The 19,654-nt window shown below is 41.8% G+C and overlaps 2 protein-coding genes and 1 long non-coding RNA gene across 3 annotated transcripts in view; 2 read left to right on the plus strand and 1 right to left on the minus strand.

Moving 5' to 3' along the window:
* Positions 1–885: 885 nt before the first annotated feature.
* tmem135 (transmembrane protein 135) lies at positions 886–6,946 on the plus strand. The gene is made up of 15 exons (XM_063895976.1): positions 886–1,053; positions 1,549–1,676; positions 2,120–2,212; positions 2,323–2,356; positions 2,451–2,516; positions 2,905–2,951; positions 3,072–3,113; positions 3,207–3,377; positions 3,466–3,535; positions 3,632–3,799; positions 4,116–4,179; positions 4,288–4,364; positions 4,966–5,064; positions 5,167–5,234; positions 5,351–6,946. The coding sequence occupies exons 1-15, from the start codon at positions 916–918 to the stop codon at positions 5,484–5,486; spliced, it is 1,401 nt and encodes a 466-aa protein (XP_063752046.1). The 5' UTR covers positions 886–915; the 3' UTR covers positions 5,487–6,946.
* Positions 6,947–7,465: 519 nt separating this feature from the next.
* The window catches only part of LOC134872666 (uncharacterized), a 34,699-nt gene continuing 22,510 nt past the window's right edge, over positions 7,466–19,654 (minus strand). The window contains exons 2-5 of the long non-coding RNA XR_010166843.1: positions 15,730–15,989; positions 15,551–15,641; positions 9,245–9,346; positions 7,466–8,929 (exon numbers count right to left, since the gene is read on the minus strand). This is a non-coding gene — a long non-coding RNA (uncharacterized LOC134872666). The remainder of the gene's footprint in view (positions 8,930–9,244; positions 9,347–15,550; positions 15,642–15,729; positions 15,990–19,654) is intronic.
* Positions 7,608–18,152, plus strand: ltn1 (listerin E3 ubiquitin protein ligase 1). Its single transcript, XM_063896058.1, has 32 exons — positions 7,608–7,722; positions 7,939–8,145; positions 8,304–8,402; positions 8,721–8,951; positions 9,036–9,088; positions 9,197–9,377; positions 9,725–9,898; positions 10,062–10,252; positions 10,441–10,588; positions 10,683–10,940; positions 11,098–11,406; positions 11,670–11,885; positions 11,971–12,012; positions 12,110–12,299; positions 12,390–12,629; positions 12,710–12,863; positions 12,990–13,140; positions 13,296–13,506; positions 13,600–13,741; positions 13,860–13,973; positions 14,078–14,205; positions 14,301–14,436; positions 14,528–14,672; positions 14,762–14,999; positions 15,141–15,378; positions 15,566–15,643; positions 15,755–15,941; positions 16,067–16,232; positions 16,325–16,545; positions 16,678–16,872; positions 17,082–17,249; positions 17,459–18,152. Exons 1-32 carry the CDS (start codon positions 7,681–7,683, stop codon positions 17,519–17,521), a joined length of 5,316 nt encoding a protein of 1,771 aa, XP_063752128.1. The 5' UTR covers positions 7,608–7,680; the 3' UTR covers positions 17,522–18,152.

The raw sequence follows: 19,654 nt of genomic DNA on the forward strand, positions 1-19,654 counted from the left end.
TTGCATCGTGCTTTTAATCATGTCCACATCCCTGCATCTTTCAACCTGAGGCTCTGTATCATATCCCTCAAAAGAGGGAGCCTGACATCTGCTGACCAACTAGGAGCAGTACAACTAGACTAAGTGAACTGATCACTCAGCCTCTTCAAAGTAAGGGCATGACACATTCAAAGTACACAAACAGGAATACCATATTAAGTTTACTCTGGTCCTTGCTCCTCTCATAAGTGAGTGTTATCCTTGAGCTTCCTTTTAATCCACACAAAACTCATCTTCACCCAAAGCCCAACATGAAGCACCTGGTTTATAAAATCAAGTGTATTTGGTAGTGGTTCCACAGGAAAAAGAGGGCCTTAAAGCAGTATGTCTTAAAATGTTACATATTTTGTTATTATTGACTTATGTGGTTGCAGGTCAACAGGTTCAAATTTGGCTCAGGGGTTGAGGGTTTTCTTAGTTCCTTGAATCTAGAAATAAAAAAAAAAATTAGGGGATTTCAACGGATATTGCGTACATTCAAACAATTTACAGCATTGGTTAAAATTTTGTGTCGGATTAAACCTAATCTGATTTCAGATGTAGGCCATTCGTTAAAGAATTAGGAAGATTGACGTATTTATCGTACATTCTACCCATGGTAAGCAAGTGGGTAATTGAACATGTCACGTTCGTAGCGTTGCAGCAAAGAACAAACCTCTTACTTCTTTATTACAAAGAAAGCAATGTATGTTAAACTAATGTAGCTAATTCTGGTTTAAATTTAAAAAATGGAGCTTTCCGTGTCTCATAATTCTAGTATTTCAGTACCGTCAGCGCCGTGCACGTTTAAAGCGCGTGACCATGCTCCCCTCACAGTGAACGCGCAGCGCGTCGCCGCCCCATTACTGTGGTTGTCAGTGTACAGACCGTACAGACATGGCCGCTCTCAGTAAAATACCACACAGCTGCTACGAGATCGGTCATACATGGGACCCTTCGTGTGTGCAGTCTGCAGTAGATGTAGCAAGAGGTGCTTTGGAGGTCTCCTTCAAAATATACGCCCCTCTTTACCTGGTAAGTTTTGCTGTTTTGACTGCAAAAGGTTGACTGGTGCTAAAGTGAGCTAGCTAACCAAGTGGGGCTCTACTGTAGTTTTGAGAAAACATCGTAAAGATTAGCTTGAACTTCGCTCGTTTGCACTTGAGGACTGAGGTCAAGTTCCTGCATTTGCACATACTGGGTGATAAAGAGGACAACATTGCACAGACTACGTTGTCCTTAAAAAACACACCATGATACTCCCATGAGTAACAGGCAGATTAACAGTAACGACAGTCAAGTATAAACACCATCTGATAAATTGATGCCGTCCGACGAATTATTGCTGCTCCAGATTTGGGTGCACTGTTAGCATTATAGAAACCATTATCAGCTACAAAGGGAAGGTGTTATTCAATTGCACAACCTTTTAAAAAAGTTTTGTCAACTCTCATGCAACTATTTGGTAACCAAATGTGAACAACAACAACAACAACAACAGTGACTGCTACTCGTCTCTAATCATTACAGATAGCAGCAGTGCTAAGGAGAAGGAAGAAGGATTACTATTTAAAAAGGCTTCTCCCAGAGATCCTGTGGTCTACCTCTTTCCTCACTGCCAATGGAGGTCTCTACATTGTTTTCTTCTGCATTCTCAGGTCAGTATTTACAAAAACATGTCCCACAGATACACACAGCCCAGTACACAAACCAGGTGAAAGTGTGTTTTTCAATGGTTATTCATTATATCAGTGTAGTTTTCAATGGTTATTTATTATCTCAGAGTGTTGCTTTTTCAAAGTTTTCAGAGAATTTAATTCGACCTGTGCCTATCTTTCCTTGTAAAGATGAGATAAGATAAGCTTTTATTGATCCCACAACGTAACATTAAAGCTCAAAGTGCTGCACATATAATAACATTACTAAATACACTTACCAAATACTGACACTTGTTTCAAACATGCAATTCAAATCTCATTTCCCCTTTTGATTTAAAATGGTTATAGACAGATTTGGCCAAACCATTGCTTCTTTAAAGATAACTTGTGCTGACAGATTTACAGAGTCCACTCTAAAGAAATGTGTTTATTACTATCTTTAGGAAACTGCTTGGAGGGTTCTACTCCTGGTCTGCCGGGTTTGGCTCGGCACTGCCTGCCTCCTATATTGCCATCCTCCTGGAGCGCAAGAGCAGGTAAGAGTCTTACACAAAGTTAATGGATGCATCTCAAGTATCAGACATGGCCCTCTGAATATTAGTTTTGTTAGCTGAGTATTAATGTCTCCATTTCTTCCCCCCACCAGGAGAGGTCTGCTGACAATATACATGACGAATCTCGTAAGTGATATTCTGTACATTTAACAATTATTTTACATGTAAAAACACATTTCTGTCTTTGCCACACAATGTGACAATGTAATCTTGTTCCTAGGCCACTGAGACTCTGTTCCGTATGGCAGTGACGCGAGGCATCGTCAAACCCATCAAGCACGGCGAGGTGAGTCAGCAGGGAGGGTAGGTAGAGCTTCATACTGGGGCCTTGGCACTTAATAATATGTGTAATAGAATCAAAACAAATACTTGGTGGGCACCAAAGGGCAGTACCTTAAAAAGTCAAAGGGGTACTTTAAACAAATGTGATGTTTACTGTTCTAAATGTTAAATGACCCCAGATCAGAATGCATACATAACTCATTACTTTGTGCCAACTTGATTTAAAAGAGACCCTACTACGGCTGTTCCTGCTGTGCAAACTTCTCTATTTGTGAGAGTAAGCAGTTCTAATTATTTAGCTTTTATTTACCCTTCATAGTTGTGAAATAAGTCCCATGAGCCGATGCTAACCTGTAGACCTTATGTCCTCTGTCTGTCTCTGTTTCCCCTAGGTGCTTCTGTTCTGCATAACTGCATCGCTCTACATGTTCTTCTTCAGGTCAGATACCTTAAGTGGAATGTGAAACATTGGTTAATAAGTTATTATGAATAGCATTCAGATATTAAAAACAAAGCTGGCCGTTTAAATTACAGTTACATTTTGTGTTTTATGCTACAGGAGTAAAGACGGTCTCAAGGGATTTGCATTCTCTGCATTAAAGTAAGTCATCTGTGTTTCTGATGTCTTGATTCTGATTGACTGATAGTTATTTGGTAAAGTTCACAGAGGTAAAGTGTGCGTTTCCTGTGACAGGTTCATCATTGGGAAAGAAGAGATTCCAACTCACTCTGTAGCGGCAGAACAGATCAGACCCCTCGAGAGGACAGCTGCTATAGAGACTGAACATTCACAGGCGTCGGCAGACAGACCCGACCCCAGGAGGAAAACTCTGGTAGCCTACACCAGGGAGCTGATAGAATCAATGTGAGGGAATACACCATTTTTACATGACATCAGTATTTTTAGGCAGTAAATAAATGACTTATTGCTGTTTTTAATATTAACAATCCAGATGCAAAAAGGGTCCAAGACACAGATGTTGCAAACATTACCAAGACAACTGCATTTCCTACTGTGTGAAAGTAAGACACTTCAGTTATGATTATGGCTTTATAACACACCCATACATAACAATACCAAAACATTTAATACTTTTTCTCTTTTCTTTCTTCTTCCAGGGATTTGTCAGGATGTTCAGTGTTGGATACCTGATTCAGTGTTGTCTTAAAGTGCCGTCAGCGTTCAGGCACATGTTTACTAAACCCTCACGACTCCCGTCACTCTTCTACAACAAGGAGAACTTCCAGCTAGGGGCCTTTCTAGGATCCTTCGTCAGCATCTACAAGGTACATTTCATACTGGTTGATATGTTCTTTGAGATCTTTTTTGTTTTCATGATGTACAAGTCTTGATCTTAGGTTAGCAATACAAACAGTGGTGTCATCTCCGTTTAGAAATATTTGATTGCTAATCTCACACTCATTGTTAATTATTCCTCCTTTTCAACCTTTTTCCTTTCCAAGCATGTCTTGTATGGTCATGTAAACAACCCCCCACTTTCCCTCCAACAACCCCAAGTCCCCTTTAACCCTTCAGCTACCACTACAGGTACCATGTAGTTCAGTTGAAAACAATGGGTATTTTTGTTCATCTTTCACTCAGGGAACAAGCTGCTTGCTGCGCTGGTTGCGCAACATTGATGATGAACTCCATGCACTGATAGCTGGTGAGACATTATTGTGCAAACTGTTGAAAGACATCATCGTAGATTAATCTTCCTAAAGATTGTCTCATCTTATATTATCTGACCTTTTTCTCTACCCTGTCTTTTAAGGCTTCCTGGCTGGTACTTCGATGTTCTTCTACAAGAGCACGTCAATATCTATGTATCTGTTCTCAAAGCTGGTGGAGGTAAAATAATATCTCAGAAACATGTGACAGTAAAAAGAAAAATACCATTGTTGAGAAACTTTTATTTAACAGTATCTTCTAAATATCATAGAAAATGTTATTCTCAAATCATAAATAAACATGCATATGTCACATCTCCTGGTGTGAACAAGTGTGTTTACATGCATCAGCATACGACAATAGTTTAGTGTCACACCGTAGGAAAAAAATGAAGTATTCTTTATGGCAAAATATATTTACTTGTAAACAGAACTATATGGGTCGGCTGGCTGAAGTTTTCCTGCAAGGGATCATCTATGGGATCAAATAACATAATCATGATCCTTTAGGCATTTAGGTATTAGTGAAACTAAGCAAAGTAAACTATGGGAGGGGGTCCCTTTTCCAACTTTGTCTGAGGGGAAGTCTACAGTCTAATACTGTAAAACCCCTGAACTAGACCCTTTTATTCATGGAAATGACATGGTAGTAGTTCCTAAGTTAACATATTGCCTGCATTGCATTTTAATAACATTTTACTTTATCAGTCTGCCTATCTACAAATGCATCTGTATTGGACCGGTAAACATTAACAGCAACATGTATTCATTTCTGTTTTTAGACCATGTACTTTAAGGGCATCGAGTCTGGACGGTTCCCTTACTTTCCTCATGCAGACACGGTCATCTATGCCATCTCCACTGCAATCTGTTTCCAAGCCGTAAGTGACACAAACAACAACCCACATACCTGCTTACAGAGATCTTTTTTCTGGTTCTGTTTTGTCTGCTGAGTAATGGTCTAATGCATGACTTTTACACAGGCTGTGATGGAAGTGCAGAACCTCAGGCCTACATACTGGAAGTTCCTGCTGCGTTTGACTAAGGGCAGGTAAGAATGCAGATGTCCAACTATGCTTTAACAATTTGATCGTTTTCAGTTTTCTATATCGATTGTCATAGTTTTTCTGTCTATGTTAAGTTTAATCTGTCTGTCTCGTTTCCTAGATTTGCTCTGATGAACCGGCATTTGCTAGATGTGTTTGGGACTCAAGCCTCCAGGGACTTTAAAGGCTTTGTGCCCAAGCTGGACCCTCGTTTCACCACAGTGCTTCCACCAGGAGCTGACATTCAACTGGGTTGAACTGGGATCAGGCTGTGGGAGGGGATGTTAGGGGTTACCTCAATGGACAGTGTGGCTGTTATTTCTGAGTAACTGAAGGATCTTTTTAAATGTGTTATAACAGCTCAGGGGTTGTGAAGTCGTGTTATTAGATGGGAAATGCTTTAGAGGATGTCGGGCCCTAGATGTGTCCAAAGCAAGGCGACATGAGTGTCACGTTTGATGCAAGCACGTTTAAGGCCTGGGGTTGTGGAAACGGGTAACTTGCAAAATAATGAAACAATTTTACACACTTAATAACCCTTTACACTACAAGATAAATATTAATATCAAGAAAGCCATTCATGTTACACTTAATTTGAATACTAACATGTTCTGCAGGTTATGGATGGTAATAGTAAGTAATCGACCTAATATGGTGTGTTTAGCCAAATGACCACAAACATTTTTTAAAATGAATTAAATTTGGCTGCAACAGCATTTCTTTTGACAAGATGTTTCTTTATTTTGCAAGTTACCTTAAAGTTTGTACTGACTGAACTCTGTTTGGTGACATGGCTGATTGCTTTCACGACAGGGCAAAAATCACCATCTAATCTTTTTTGAAATAGGCACCGTGATACCTGATTTAAGAGGAGAAAGAATTTGTAATCATAACTCTCTGATCATTTCTAAATGTGCACCTTTTAATGGGTGCAATTGATGATATATTGTAATGTAGCCTTATCGAATATTATATTCTATAGTAGACAAGGAGAGATGTATTTAGATTGTGTTCTATGATGTGAAACCAAGTGGTGGGAAATCACCATTTTTAACCAGTTACTTAAATTGATCTTGTTTTCTGTGATGCAAAATGCAAAGAATGAAGTCACATTTTTAGACAATGAGTTAAATGAAGCAGCAAGGACTTTGAAAAAGTTGGAAATTATATTATGGGGAACATTTTGAAACCTGTTAGGTTATATATCAATTAAAAAAACGAATTTCAGTTTTTTAAGTGTCCCAAAGTAACCATTCATTTCACCTTAAAGACATATACAGTAAATTGGAATTGAATGGCAATACACTATACTGTTTACTTTAATTAAAAATTGTATTACATAGGCCAAGACTTTATAATGTGATAAACTGCATTGCAAGGGAGAGTAATTTTATAAATCCATATCATTTCAAGTCTGATGTAATAACATTTGTTTGGGTTTAGAAAAGTCTGAAAATCTACATGACTGAATTTTTAATATTCACTAATACAGACTGGTTCAAATTAATTATGTAGTTGTTTCATATGAGCTTATAAAATATCTATTAAAAATTCAGTTGGCTGTTTGCATTTAAATGAATACTCACTCAGTTTCCCAATAGCTTCATTTTCCACATTGATAAAAAAAATGTATCACTTAGGAATTTGGAGCCACATTGAAATGTTGAAGGATGAAGGCAAGGAATATGTTTCTGTGAATAAAAAGCACACAGCTCAATCTGCTTTTGTTTTTGATTTTTGCTAAAAGATGAGGATATTTGCCAAAAAGAAGTGTTACGCTTCAAACATTTCCTTTTACCTGGAAAGTATGCATTACAATTTTTACTATGTGATAAATAATCCCAGTGGTACTGCAGACAATACGATAATAGAGAAGGTGGATACTTTGGTAGTTGATGTTATGTATGCTTAGCTCAAATAACCCTGCAATAACACAAGCCATGATTTACAATGCACAGTGCAAAATTCACGATTAGACAAAAGTAGATACAAAATAGTGATGTATTAACTAAATCTGTACGGAATTGTAATGCGGCTCTCAACAAATGTTTGCAAATGATATTGTATGAATTCAATTATTTTTATTATTTCATAAATCCTTGTTTGCTTTGACACGTTTTTGGATCACATGACATAAAAAGAAGACTTCATAAAAATAAAAAAAACAGCTGAATTTGCACAACAATATTCACAAAAATTGTAGAAGCATTCAAATCTAATACAAATAGGTGTGCCTTATTTGTCAGTTGGTGAATAAATGATTGCTGTATGACTGTGGGAAAAGAATAGAGGAAAGCTGCGTTTTATTATTAACAGTCAGAAAATATTCATAAAGTGGAAGCTGCTTTATTTTGAAAGGTTGAGACAGGAAGTCGTCAGTTCCGTCATATGAGTACGCCCCGTGTCTTTTCACTCTGTACCATTTGATACTTTTAACATTAATGCGTATCAATGGGCGGTAAGAATAAACAACGAACTAAAGGAAATGTCCGGGTAGGTACTAATGTCTGTATAGTACTGTATTGTCTGCCCTTAGCTAACGGTACAGTGTTAAAGTGAGATTGCTAGCAACCAACACGAGCACAAGCTAATGTAAACTTCACGTTCACAGCTAGTTTAGGCTACGTGTGTCCCAGCTGTTTTGGGGCCACCACGTTTTCGTCTGGCTAATGTTTAATGAGATGATACATGTTTCCCTGCCACTATTAGCCGTCCAGTAGCGGCCGAGCTGCGGAGGCACTTACCCGGGAGGGTGGCGTCATCCCGGGCTTTGTGGGCTTCGACACGACGGTCAACTCGGAGCTGAGTTATGTCCCGGCTGTCCACGGAGCGGAGGAGATCGACAACCTGGTAGATGCAGATTTCCGCCTGGTGCTCAGGAAACTGTCAAAGAGGGATGTTGTTACCAGACTGAAAGTGAGTTTAAAACTTGTACTAACTTAATGGTCTTGCACATCCGATCACATATAACACCCATATAAATATATATAATGCTACAACATACCACTTTATGTAACTCACTTCAAGGGCTTTTTGGTCCAGGTGTGTGTCTTAATGCTTTATACTTACCTCAGGCTGTGCAGGACTTTGGATCCATGTGTCAGGAACGGGATGCCGAAGAGGTCAAAGGTGTCCTGCCGTACTGGCCGAGGATTTACTGCAAGATATCTGTGGTGAGATGTTCATTCACCTCGCATTCATCAAATATCTCTTTCTGTATCATTGTCAAATTATTTATTATTATTTTACATTCTGGAAACAATGCATCTGTAACAAAAAAAAACAAGCACTCAAGCTACTATTATACATTCTTGATCAATCCAATCTGGCCTACCATTGAAAGTATGCCATTTCAAATGATTGGGAATAACTCAGACTGGATGATAGCACACTCAAATTACAGATTTCATTTTAATGACACTTTAATTTGTGCAAGTGTTCGGGGTGTGTCTACATTAGGATAATTTTGTCTTCATCATCATGTCTATCAGGACCATGATCGCCGGATCAGGGAGGCCACCCAGCAGGCCTTTGAGCAGCTGGTGCTGAAAGTGCGTCGCAGCTTGGCCCCCTTTCTGAAGAGCTTGATGGGCCACTGGATTCTGTCCCAGTGTGACACTTACACACCTGCAGCCTCTGCTGCCTGCCAGGCCTTCCAGGCTGCGTTCTCCCCCAGCAAACAGCCTGAGGCTCTCAGCTTCTGCAAGGATGAGATGCTTAACGTGAGTAGCGGCTGTAGTGCAGACCAGGGGATTTGTAATCTAATGAACTGGAATTAATATTAAAAAGTTTATCTGGTATTACAGGTACTTCAAGATGTGTTGTTAAAGGAAACGGCAGACACGCTGAGCGATCCACAGTAAGTTTAGCTCATTATATTCTTTGTGTTCTCCTTTTGTCTAAATTATGTTGGCACAATGATACTAAATGGACAGATTATTTACTGGTGGTTCCTTTTGTTCTCTAGAAGTGTGACAGAGGAGGAGAGAGAAGGCAAATATGTGCGCATGCTGACCAGCTCTCTGTTGGGGGTGAAGAGACTGCTCTCCCTGCTGCTACCGAGTGACAGGACGGCCCTGGAGGAAAGACTAGCACATCTTCTCAACTCTGGGAAGTTCTGGAAGTACAGCAAACACAAGACACCACAGGTACTGGCATTGAGTAGGACTGATGAATTTACCTGGTGTGCACATAATGTCTTTTCACTTAACTACTAACGGGTATGTTTGACTTGAATTTCATTATTCCTTGTGCCCTTTTGAGTTGAGTTAAAGTGTGATAAATACGAGTGCATCTTTTGTTTAATAAAATCGAAGGTGTTCTTGTCACATGGATGTAGCTATGTTTACGTGTTATGGATAAAAATGTCTTTCTTGTTACACACAGTTTATGTAGCTTCAAAGTTAAATACATCTTTGTAGTCTATATTTTGTTTCTAATGACACCTGTGATACTCTGTTTTGAAGGATAATCACTCCCATGTGTTGCTCCACAGGTGCGAGGGGCCTTTTTTGAGATGGTGTGTGCTCTGTGTGAGTTCACTCCAGGACTGGTGCAGGCTGAAGCGGCACGACTGTGCCCCGCTGTTCTCCTCAGCATCGACGACACAGACCCCATAGTGCTGCCTCCTGTGTGGGAGGCTGTTCTTCACGTGGTGTCTACCATCCCCGTAAGCTTTTGCTACCGCTCCTGCCATTTTTTTGTCAGCTGTTTTATGAGGTTGTCTACCCTCTATTCTTACAGTAATGGGATTAATATTAACCACTGTGAGGATTTTTTATTTGTTTTACTGCCAGTTTATCACATTGTCAATTTCCCTGCTCCCATTTCAGGATTGCTGGACACACGTGAATGCAAAGAAGGGCTTCTTACCTAAACTTTGGGTACTATTAAAAGAGGGTGGCAAAGGCATGGCTAAATCCCTCCACCCTAATCTTATGCCACTCCTCAGCAAACTGCCCCAACAGGTCACCGATCCGACCTTGGACTTCCTCACCACCTACTTCTCCTCATTAATACAAGGGTAATTTGTTTTTGTATGCATGCTCAGGCTTGTGGATAAATACATTTTCTTAAAAAAGGAAATCAAATTTCAATGGAATTGTTCTGTAATCAGTGGGACAGGGTTTATGGCAAAGAGCAGTATTTGATCTACACTTGCTTCTTTTTAACTATAGTTTCTGTTTAACCTTTAGCGTCTGTGTTTCCCAGTCTGTCTAGTGAGCGAGCAGCAACAAGCCCCTCGGAAAGTGCCGTCATTGTGACTTCTGTTGTTGAGTGTTTGAGGTACTGCATACTGCAGAATGCCGAAGAGGAGGAGGAACAGAAAAAAATAAGAACAATACTTATTTCACAGCAGGTGGGCTCATAGACTTGCATATATTTTTCCACCTTTTCACATATACTTATGTCTTCTACCTGTCTTACATTGTTCTTTTTCTGCTTTTCTATAGCTGCTGCCTCTTCTAGAAAAGGCTCTCGGAAATCCCTCCCTTCAAAATGGGCCTCTTTTCTTCTCGGTCACTGAAATGCTTGTTTCCTGGGAGAAAAGGGCAGGCCTACACGGTGAAGAGGAAGCTACAGACAACAGAGATGTCTTCCAAGGGCTTCTGGCAGACTTCTGGGAGGGGCTTGGTCTTATATTTGTGCGTTATGCCGACAATGAGGATGCAGATCGACAAGCTTTGGAAGGGGTAGCCACCTTGCTGCAGGTGAGCCTGTGGTTTTTTTCGGAATCTCTGTTTCAAACAAGGACACAGAAGATCAATATGGCTGTCAGGGCTGTTCATGTCTTTAGAAGAGGTCAAAGTAAAACAGAAAACGCAATGCCTGAATAAATTCTATTCTCCATTTCTCTTCTGTCTGCAGGTAATGCGTTACCCTGAGAGAGTAAAAAGAAAGCACGTCCAGAAGAAGAAATCTGTCAAGATCAGTTTCTCTCGGCCAGAGGACAATGAGAAAACTGAAGTGGAAGGGGATGTTGTCGAGAAGCCTGTTCAGACGGTGTCGGAGCTGAATGAGAAGACATCTGGGTCCCTACAGACCGAGCATTTTGAAGATGTAGTGTGCCAGCTGGCCCAACTGTGCCTGGTGCATGTGAATGAGAAAAACTCTGAGAGACATCTTGTTTTCCTCTCTCTTCTCCTGCAATCTTTCCACACTCCCAGGGTCTTCAGTGTGAGTCATTTGACGATTTCAGATAAGCATATTTCAATGTCAGTCATTTTGAGCCATGAATAAGTCCTTGTAAAGGCTTAATCTGTGTAAATTGTAAGGGATGAGTTAAGTATAAGAAAATGAAAAGAAAAATAGTTGGAAGTAAAAGCACTTTTTAATAAGTGGGCTTGAACATGCAAATGACATGTATTAGGATTAATTATAGAAGCGCTTACAATTCCGAATGCATTTGACTTTTTTCTTCTCACTTCTGTTCTGCGCAGACATTGGTGGAATTGGATGACAAAATACTGGAGAGTGAGCAGAAGGACGATGTGATTAAAAAGAATCCGGCGATGCAGTTCCTGCTGGAGCGGGTGGTGGTGTGGCTGGCGCAGAAGGACCGCAGCGACACAGAGCACCTGGTGGAGATGGTCTTCAGCTCACTGTGCTGCTGCAGCCAGCAGGAGACCACCCGCATCCTCAACCACATCACCAAGGTAACATGAGAAGTCGAAATGTATTACTTGTGTCTATAAGGTTGCTGTTTCTTTGCTGACATTCATGCTCCCTTCTGGTTTCTAGATGGATGTGCAATGGGGAATCATCCTGCAAATTATACAGAGGGTATGTGTCTTCTGTCCACACACATTAAAGTGTATTATCTATCTATACATCTAATTTACATTGTTAAAAACATCTGTGCTACTGTCCACTCGTTCAGGCATGTACAGATCCTAAGACTTTGAAGAGCTGTCGTGATTGGTTGAAAGGTTCAGTTCTGGGAGAGCAACTCCTGGGACTGACTGAGGAGCTGTGCAAGGTTGGAGAGAGCTCTCTCAGGTCGGCCTCTTCATCCAGCAACCCCAGTTGGACTCTCATCAGCCTGGTCCTCTCTCAGCACCACAACAATGGTAAACGGACACTTTCGAGTCTTTTAATTGTTTGTGGATTTTCTTATCAGTTGCTTACATTTTAAATGTTTCTATCTGCTTTTACTGCAGAACCTCTAATAGGGGAGGTGTACATGGAGAAGATCTTAGAGAGGCTCCATGCCACTCTGTCTGAGACAAAGGGTCTGTCCGATGCCGGCAACATAGAGCCTCTCATCTGCTTCATCTGTGATGTGGCCTCCACATTCTTCTCCTCCATACAAGACTGTCTTCTCCTTCTCTCTGCTGAGGAACTCCTGCTCACGGTCTTCCAGTTAACTGCCCAGGACCAAACACACACTCACTTGTCTGGTAGGTACATGCCCAATGCATACTTGTATAATACTTCAAGTGAGCTAAATGGCTAAATTGATTGATTGTTGCTTTCAAAGACTCACTTTTAGGTAAGCTGAGGGAAGTGTGTGTGGCTGGGGTCCAGTCGTTGGTCCAACACTCTGAATATGAAGTCAAGGAAGGGGGCTTCCTGCACAGTGCAGCTCTTTGGGTGACGAAACGACTACTCACCGTCTCTCTGGAAGTTAAAAGGTAACAAAACACCCTCTGTATTTTTAAGTAAGGGAGTTTAGCAGTAATCCCTCATGATGTTTGGAACTGAATTGGTCCATGCCTAGCTTGTGATCCCGTCTTAATCTTCTTGGTATTATGTTTTAGTTTGCAGGTTCTGATTCTGGCTGTACAGAGCATAGTGGAGACAATCATCTCTGTCTGCAACCGAGACTCCCCCCTTCTGGTCCAGTTCTTTACACAACTGACGCCCAGCCAGACAGAATGGACAATAATCCGACAAGCTCTGCCTACTCAGGTAAATCAGCCAATCCATCATCCTTACTCAAGGAAATAACCAATTAGTTGGTTGCAAAGAACTTGCTGTGGAAGGATTTTTCTTTAATTACATTCTCCACAACAAAATGCTTGACATTTACTCGGCATTCTTCCTCTTTTTTCTGTCCTCTGTAGTGGGTCAAAAAACCCTTACTGTCCTGCCGTTACCGAGGAGTTTGCAAGGAATCCTCTATGGACCTCTGGAAGTTGAGGGTGCCAAGCAGGCCGCCGGCACACCTCTGTGCCTGTGCTCTGTTGGGGCGAGTAGCTCAGAGTGTTGCAGTCATACCTAGTGCCGAAAAGGAAGCAGAATGCCCTTCACTCCTTCCAAACCTTAAGTGCACAGGTACACACACACACTCACACACCAACATCTTCTGTATGTTTCAAACTTTTTTATGACAATCTCTGATGCTGTTTGATTGTTGTTTTTCTGCAGTGTCAGAGCTGTTGTATGGACTGCAGTGGTGTCAGGAAGTAGAGTACACCCCCGCCTACAGTAGCCTGCTGACTGACTCAGGGCTGTTAGGACTCCAGAAACAGGTTCCTATGAAAGAGCTGCTGGGGACCCTCTACTCAAGGTGAGATACAAATACAATCAACAGTAGTGTTTTATAACATTAAAAAAAAAGGATTTGTCGGCTTCTGAAGCAATGGATCCTGTCGAAATGCACATTTTCCATTTATTTGACCCTGTAGGTCATTGGAGGATGGAGGTCTTTGGTCTCTGACTCTAGAAAACTACATCCACACCAACAACCTGGCAGCCACTCACCATGCGTCTGTGAGGAAGCTTTACGGCACCGCAGAGAGGTTAATCATTATTCATTCAGTCATTATACATTATTTTAAATGTGTATTTTGTCATACGACCCCTCCACACCGCCGCATGTTGAAAATTGTCTGTGTTTGGTCAGTTTGTTCCCAGTGTGTCAAAGCAAACTCAGTACGCTCCAGGTTCTCTGCCCCGCCATGACTGAGGGAGACAGAGAGACTCTCGTTGCTCTGGCAACTGCTGGAATAATCAACTGGCGAGACAATGACGGTGAGAATACACACACTCACTAAAGCACACCACTGTCTAAATGGACATTTTGGGTGTGAACCAGGCAAATAATCAGTTTGGGCTGTGTGTCACAGATGTGTATGGGTGTCTGGCGGTGCTGCTGTGCTGTCTTAAAGCAAACACACAAGTAGAGGAAGAGGTGGTGCAGGCTATCCTGGCCTCTGTGATGGAGTGGAGGAACAGCAAGGAGGACTGGTTCCTCTTCAGCAGGTAATGTAATCACACACATTTGCTAACTGTCACTTGTTATGTCTCTTTAAACTAAATATGTCTCTTTACATTTACATGTGTCACGTCTTAGTGACCTGTCTAAAGCAACTGCAGAACAGCTGAACCTCGCTGTGGAGATCATGCGTTTCTCTACCTGGCTGGTGACTCATTGTCCGAAGGTTCTCGGGGGCAACCAGTGGGACTTCCTCCTCTGCTCTATGTTAGCCTGGTTAGAGGTGAGACATCAATCATACACATATTTTTGTCGTTATGTGTCATTTGTCCCTCACTATCTTTTACTTTGTTATCTTGTTTCCATCGTCAGACTGCCAGCGAGAATGTGAGCAGCCTATGGAACCCGTGGGTACAGCTGTTTGTGGGCGAGTCCGCTGCATTGATCGTGAAGCTGAATGAGTTCTTCTCATCATCATCATCATCATCATCATCGCCGCCGCTGCCTGAGGTAGCGGAGAAGCTGCCGTCTGATCTGCACGCTGAATGGAGAGACTTCTTCGTAGAAGGAATCTACAACCTGCTGCTTCCTCTGCCCATCAACATCACCGGTATGTGTGTGGATTTAAATTGAGCATGTTATGAAACAGTCTCTGGGAGACTCTGAAAGTCCAGCAATATAAAAGTAGCCTAATACAATTACTGAGCCATATGTGTTACTGTTCTTCTGTCTGTTTATTGTGTTCATGCAGAAGCCTTCCCTGAACCAGACGACCCTGTGTTCCCATTGTCGGTACTGCAGTCGGTCGGCGTGGCTCTGACATGTGTGCCTCTGCATCAGCTCAAAAACAACTCCCTGCCTCCACGGTTCATAGCAGACCAGAAGACAAACCTGCCAGAGCCGCTTCAGACGCTGCTCAACACTCTCTGTCCTCTGCTGCTCTTTAAGGCCAGGCCTCTGCAGATCACTGCCTTCCACTTGCTAGAAAAGTACGGTTTGTTTGAGAGTGTGCAAACACTGGAAACTTATCCTACAAAGAACGTCTGCCTCAGTCCTCTGTTATTAAAGTGTTACACCTGAGATATGTGGGGTCCTGCAGGAGATTGGGAATAATCACCTTATCTTTCCACAAGATTTGAAATGAAAACTGAACATACTTACTTTTTGTCGATACAGGGTGATGCCTCATCTGCCCGAGTGTGATGGTGAAGGAGACAACAACAAGTCTGACGATGATAGAGATGAGCCATGTCTGTGAGTGAATGGAAGAAATAATATCTCTTTCACACATTTAACATGGTTATGTAAGTTCTTAAAGCGTTGAAGAAATATGTTCTTACAGTTCTGTTTCATTTCTGTGTTTAGTTCCCCTCCAGCGTCTCTAATGGCCATCCTGTCGACCTGTGAGGAACTGTGCGATAGTATCTTGGCTGGGGTTCAAGTGGGAGAGTTTGCAGTCGTGCAGCCTCTCAGTGTGGAGTACTCCTGCATCCTGGGATACCTGCTGGCCTGGAAACTGCTCCTCACTTTTTTCAAATCTTCACCGTCCCATGTGAGTCATGATCAATCCAAAGACTATCTTTTTGATTGTAGTTTGGGACTATATTGGCAAACAGATGAGAAAATGTACTTTGAAGAATTGTTCAAGTGTTGACTGCTCTTCTAAATCATTTCTAGCTGCGAGCCCATTATGCCCAGTATCTTAAGAGAAGCTGCTCCCTTAACAAGCTGCTCCTTCACCTCTTCAAAATGATGCCCGAGAACCCCATCTACCCCGGCCAGGGGGCGGAGTCAAAGGACACAAAAACCTTCTTCACAGAGGGCCAGTCTCTGGCTGTTGACAGTAAGTTAATCACACAAACCTACAAGACTGCTGTTCAGGGTTGTGACATGGAGACAAGCTTAGATTTCCGCTCCCGTGTTTCTCGCCTGCAGACAGTGACGGTGTCGAGTGGGAGCTCCCTCACCTGGCCTGCAGCGTGTACTACAGCACGGTGCAGGACCTGCCCGCCATGGTGCGGCTGTGGTGGAACGGCCAGGAGAAAAGAGTGAGCACGACGGCGGAGAAGTTCACTATTAAATACGTCAGCCCTGTGCTCTCAGCTCAGGAGATCTCGTCGGTCCACTCCAGCACTCAGATGTTCGAAAGCATGACTGTAAGTTAGAAAATACAATGCTGTGTGTGTTTGTACTCCTACAACTTTCACTAGTTCAAGGTTACTTACTGTGAGACCCCCCCCCCATGGCGAGGGCAAACCGTGTACATATTTGTTTCCTTATTGCCCCAGGTGAAGGCCCGCTCTGCAGCGCGGGAGGTGATTGCTACCTATTCTGTGGATGACATCTTCATCGAGTTGGTGATTCAGCTACCACAGAACTACCCTCTGGGCTCTATCACTGTGGAGAGTGGGAGGCGTGTGGGAGTCGCCGTGCAGCAGTGGAGGAACTGGATGCTGCAACTGAGCACCTACCTCACACATCAGGTAGCAACACAAACACACTATGAATATAAATGAAAGGCATTTCTGTTGTAAGTAGTGTCGGTTATTCAACCTGAAGACCTGTAGCGAGATTATCTCTACCAGTGAGGTTTCTTAAGAAATGCACACCGAGGGGGGTTTGAGGAATGTTTTTGTATCAGAAAAGAAAAGGAGGATGAAACAATTCAGAAAATGTAAATGTTTGTGTTCAGAATGGCAGCATAATGGAGGGCCTGGCTCTGTGGAAGAACAACGTGGATAAGCGCTTCGAGGGAATAGAGGATTGTATGATCTGCTTCTCTGTGATCCACGGCTCCAACTACTCGCTGCCCAAGAAGGGCTGTCGCACCTGCAAGAAGAAATTCCACTCGGCGTGTTTGGTGAGATATACATGTTAATATTCCATTGTTAAAGATATATATGTTGTCAGAATATAAGCTCTCAGGCACAATGATGTTTCATGGGAATTTTCCTCTTTACTGGGAATTAAATGGAGGCATTATTTCTAACTCCACAATCCACTACTGGTGGTGTCATACTTTATAGTGTTGTATTTTACACTGATCTATATTTTCTCATCTTTTTACAGTACAAATGGTTCACCTCCAGCAACAAGTCCACCTGTCCTCTGTGCAGAGAAACCTTCTTCTAACAGCGGCGTTAAATTAGGTTATCAAAGTCCATTTGATTTGATCGCACTATGAGTTAAAACTCCGATCTAAGCAGCCGTTAAATCTAGCGATTATGATATTTCTACGACTTCTATGTCCATATTCAGTAGCTGCAGTTGTTAAGCTGTCAACTGTTTGTTTATTCCACTGCTTCTCTGGGCTGAATATGTGCAGCATCAGTAGCTCGCTCAGATGTTTTTCTGTTGATAATGAGGTTTTATCTTTTTGGCGATTTTCATTTTTCATCGTTTGGAACAGTGTTTGCAGGAGAGGCTAAATCACCACCTTGGAAAGAAACCAAAGCTAGGCCAGGTGCTGCAGTCGTATAGAAACACATGTCCTAATGAGTCATTTTAAAACTAGAAGAAAAAAAACATGGTGTAAATATTGCAACGCCAAGGACAGGTTTCACATGTTTTTTCCTAATATTTAGGAGTTTAAAGAAATTATGTCTGATTAGTGACATGCCTTATATACCATTATGACATCACTGACGATAATCAAGACAGGGAGGTTCTCAATGCTCACAAATAACACATTCAATGTCTTCCCCTGTGTCTGTTTACAGCTGTAAATGATGCTGGAAAGGAAATAAAAGATGTATGGATACTATTTGATGGAAGCAATTGGTCTTTTGTTCAGCACTTATAACAGGGGTCAACTTAAGCAGACACAAAGAATACCTGTAACCCAAAGGATGTTCAAAGGAAGCTGATATTTTAAAAAAACATCATTGGAATGTGTACTTGAACCTCCATGCATGCCTTACACTGCATACACATATTTCGGAATGATATAGACTACAGGGAGCAATATTAAAGCTTTCTTGATGTGAACTACATTCATTGCCTTTGTCTATGACTCATTGCATATAAATGAGTTTGTAAGTGGCTTTGTATAATAATACTAAAGGCTGATCTGGAAGCCTGGCAGGATGTTACGGTTACTAGCCCTGAGCCTTTGACGGAGGCGCAGAACAATGCACATGCAGGGATATATACCTCTAGCATATAGACTAGACTGCCCGTGCATTTAATATACTTTGTGCACACACACACTTTTAGTCGTGAATCCACCGCTTTATTCATTTGGACCCTGATGTATTGCTATTATTATGATCCATTAAATCCCTTTGCCAAAGCGAGCCTCTTTTATAACCTAGTATACTGCCGTTCCTAGAGCTTCTGTAAGTTAAAAGATGTAATGATCACAAATGTATACACAGCACAAACCTATTGGGATTTTCTGAAAGCAGCTCTCTGCCATTAATATAAATCAAGGTATATCTTTTTTGATATGCTTTCCTTTCATCGTACATAACTTTATTCAAAGTCAACTTCCGTGAACTGTTATGTTAACCTAAGCCTCCAATTACAGTTGTATGATATTTCCACACAACCTTTACTGTAAATTAACCTGTGCTAGTTTCCGAGAAAAAGCCTGTAATTAGCCTCAGCCTGTGACTGCTGGCACCAGTCTGCAGCGCTCATTTATCTTGGGTCCACCTCCTCCTCATGTTGAATAATTTATCTGTTTAATGGAGGCTTGCTCTCATCACAGTTGTTCCTATGGAATTAATTATGACAGATTAAGCATGATCAATGAATTAATCCCTATCATTTGGCTGTGTGTGTGTGTGTGTGTGTTAGTAGTTCATTATTGCAGTGAAAACATATCAATATATACAGCCTGCATCCATCATATTCTGCCCTTGACCTTTTTAATGGCCATTGATCTGTTTGCCATGCATAAATATTTATACTGAAATCTGTGTGTGTCATGAGTTTTGACTGACACACACACACACACACACACACACACACACACACACACACACACACACACACACACACACACACACACACACACACACACACACACACACACACACACACACACACACACACACACACACACACACACACACACACACACACACACACACACACACACACACACACACACACACACACACACACACACACACACACACACACACACACACACACACACACACACCTCATTATCTGCATGAGTAATCAGTGGTGCAAATGCTATGAACTACAATACAGTCCCGTGTGCAGCCTAGACTTCTTCTTCATATGGGTCAATGC

Source organism: Eleginops maclovinus, chromosome 11 (assembly GCF_036324505.1).
Source record: "Eleginops maclovinus isolate JMC-PN-2008 ecotype Puerto Natales chromosome 11, JC_Emac_rtc_rv5, whole genome shotgun sequence".
NCBI lineage: Eukaryota > Metazoa > Chordata > Actinopteri > Perciformes > Eleginopidae > Eleginops > Eleginops maclovinus.

What these genes read in the sequence shown, in the direction of transcription:
- tmem135 (XM_063895976.1), top strand. Translation starts at nt 916, where the DNA reads ATGGCCGCTCTCAGTAAAATACCACACAGCTGCTACGAGATCGGTCAT. An exon ending in GCATTTCCTACTGTGTGAAA is followed by an intron (nt 3,536 to 3,631) that starts GTAAGACACTTC and finishes TTCTTCTTCCAG; the next exon opens with GGATTTGTCAGGATGTTCAG. An exon ending in CTGCGTTTGACTAAGGGCAG is followed by an intron (nt 5,235 to 5,350) that starts GTAAGAATGCAG and finishes CTCGTTTCCTAG; the next exon opens with ATTTGCTCTGATGAACCGGC.
- ltn1 (XM_063896058.1), top strand. Translation starts at nt 7,681, where the DNA reads ATGGGCGGTAAGAATAAACAACGAACTAAAGGAAATGTCCGG. An exon ending in GACACGCTGAGCGATCCACA is followed by an intron (nt 9,089 to 9,196) that starts GTAAGTTTAGCT and finishes TTTGTTCTCTAG; the next exon opens with AAGTGTGACAGAGGAGGAGA. An exon ending in ACACTCCCAGGGTCTTCAGT is followed by an intron (nt 11,407 to 11,669) that starts GTGAGTCATTTG and finishes TGTTCTGCGCAG; the next exon opens with ACATTGGTGGAATTGGATGA.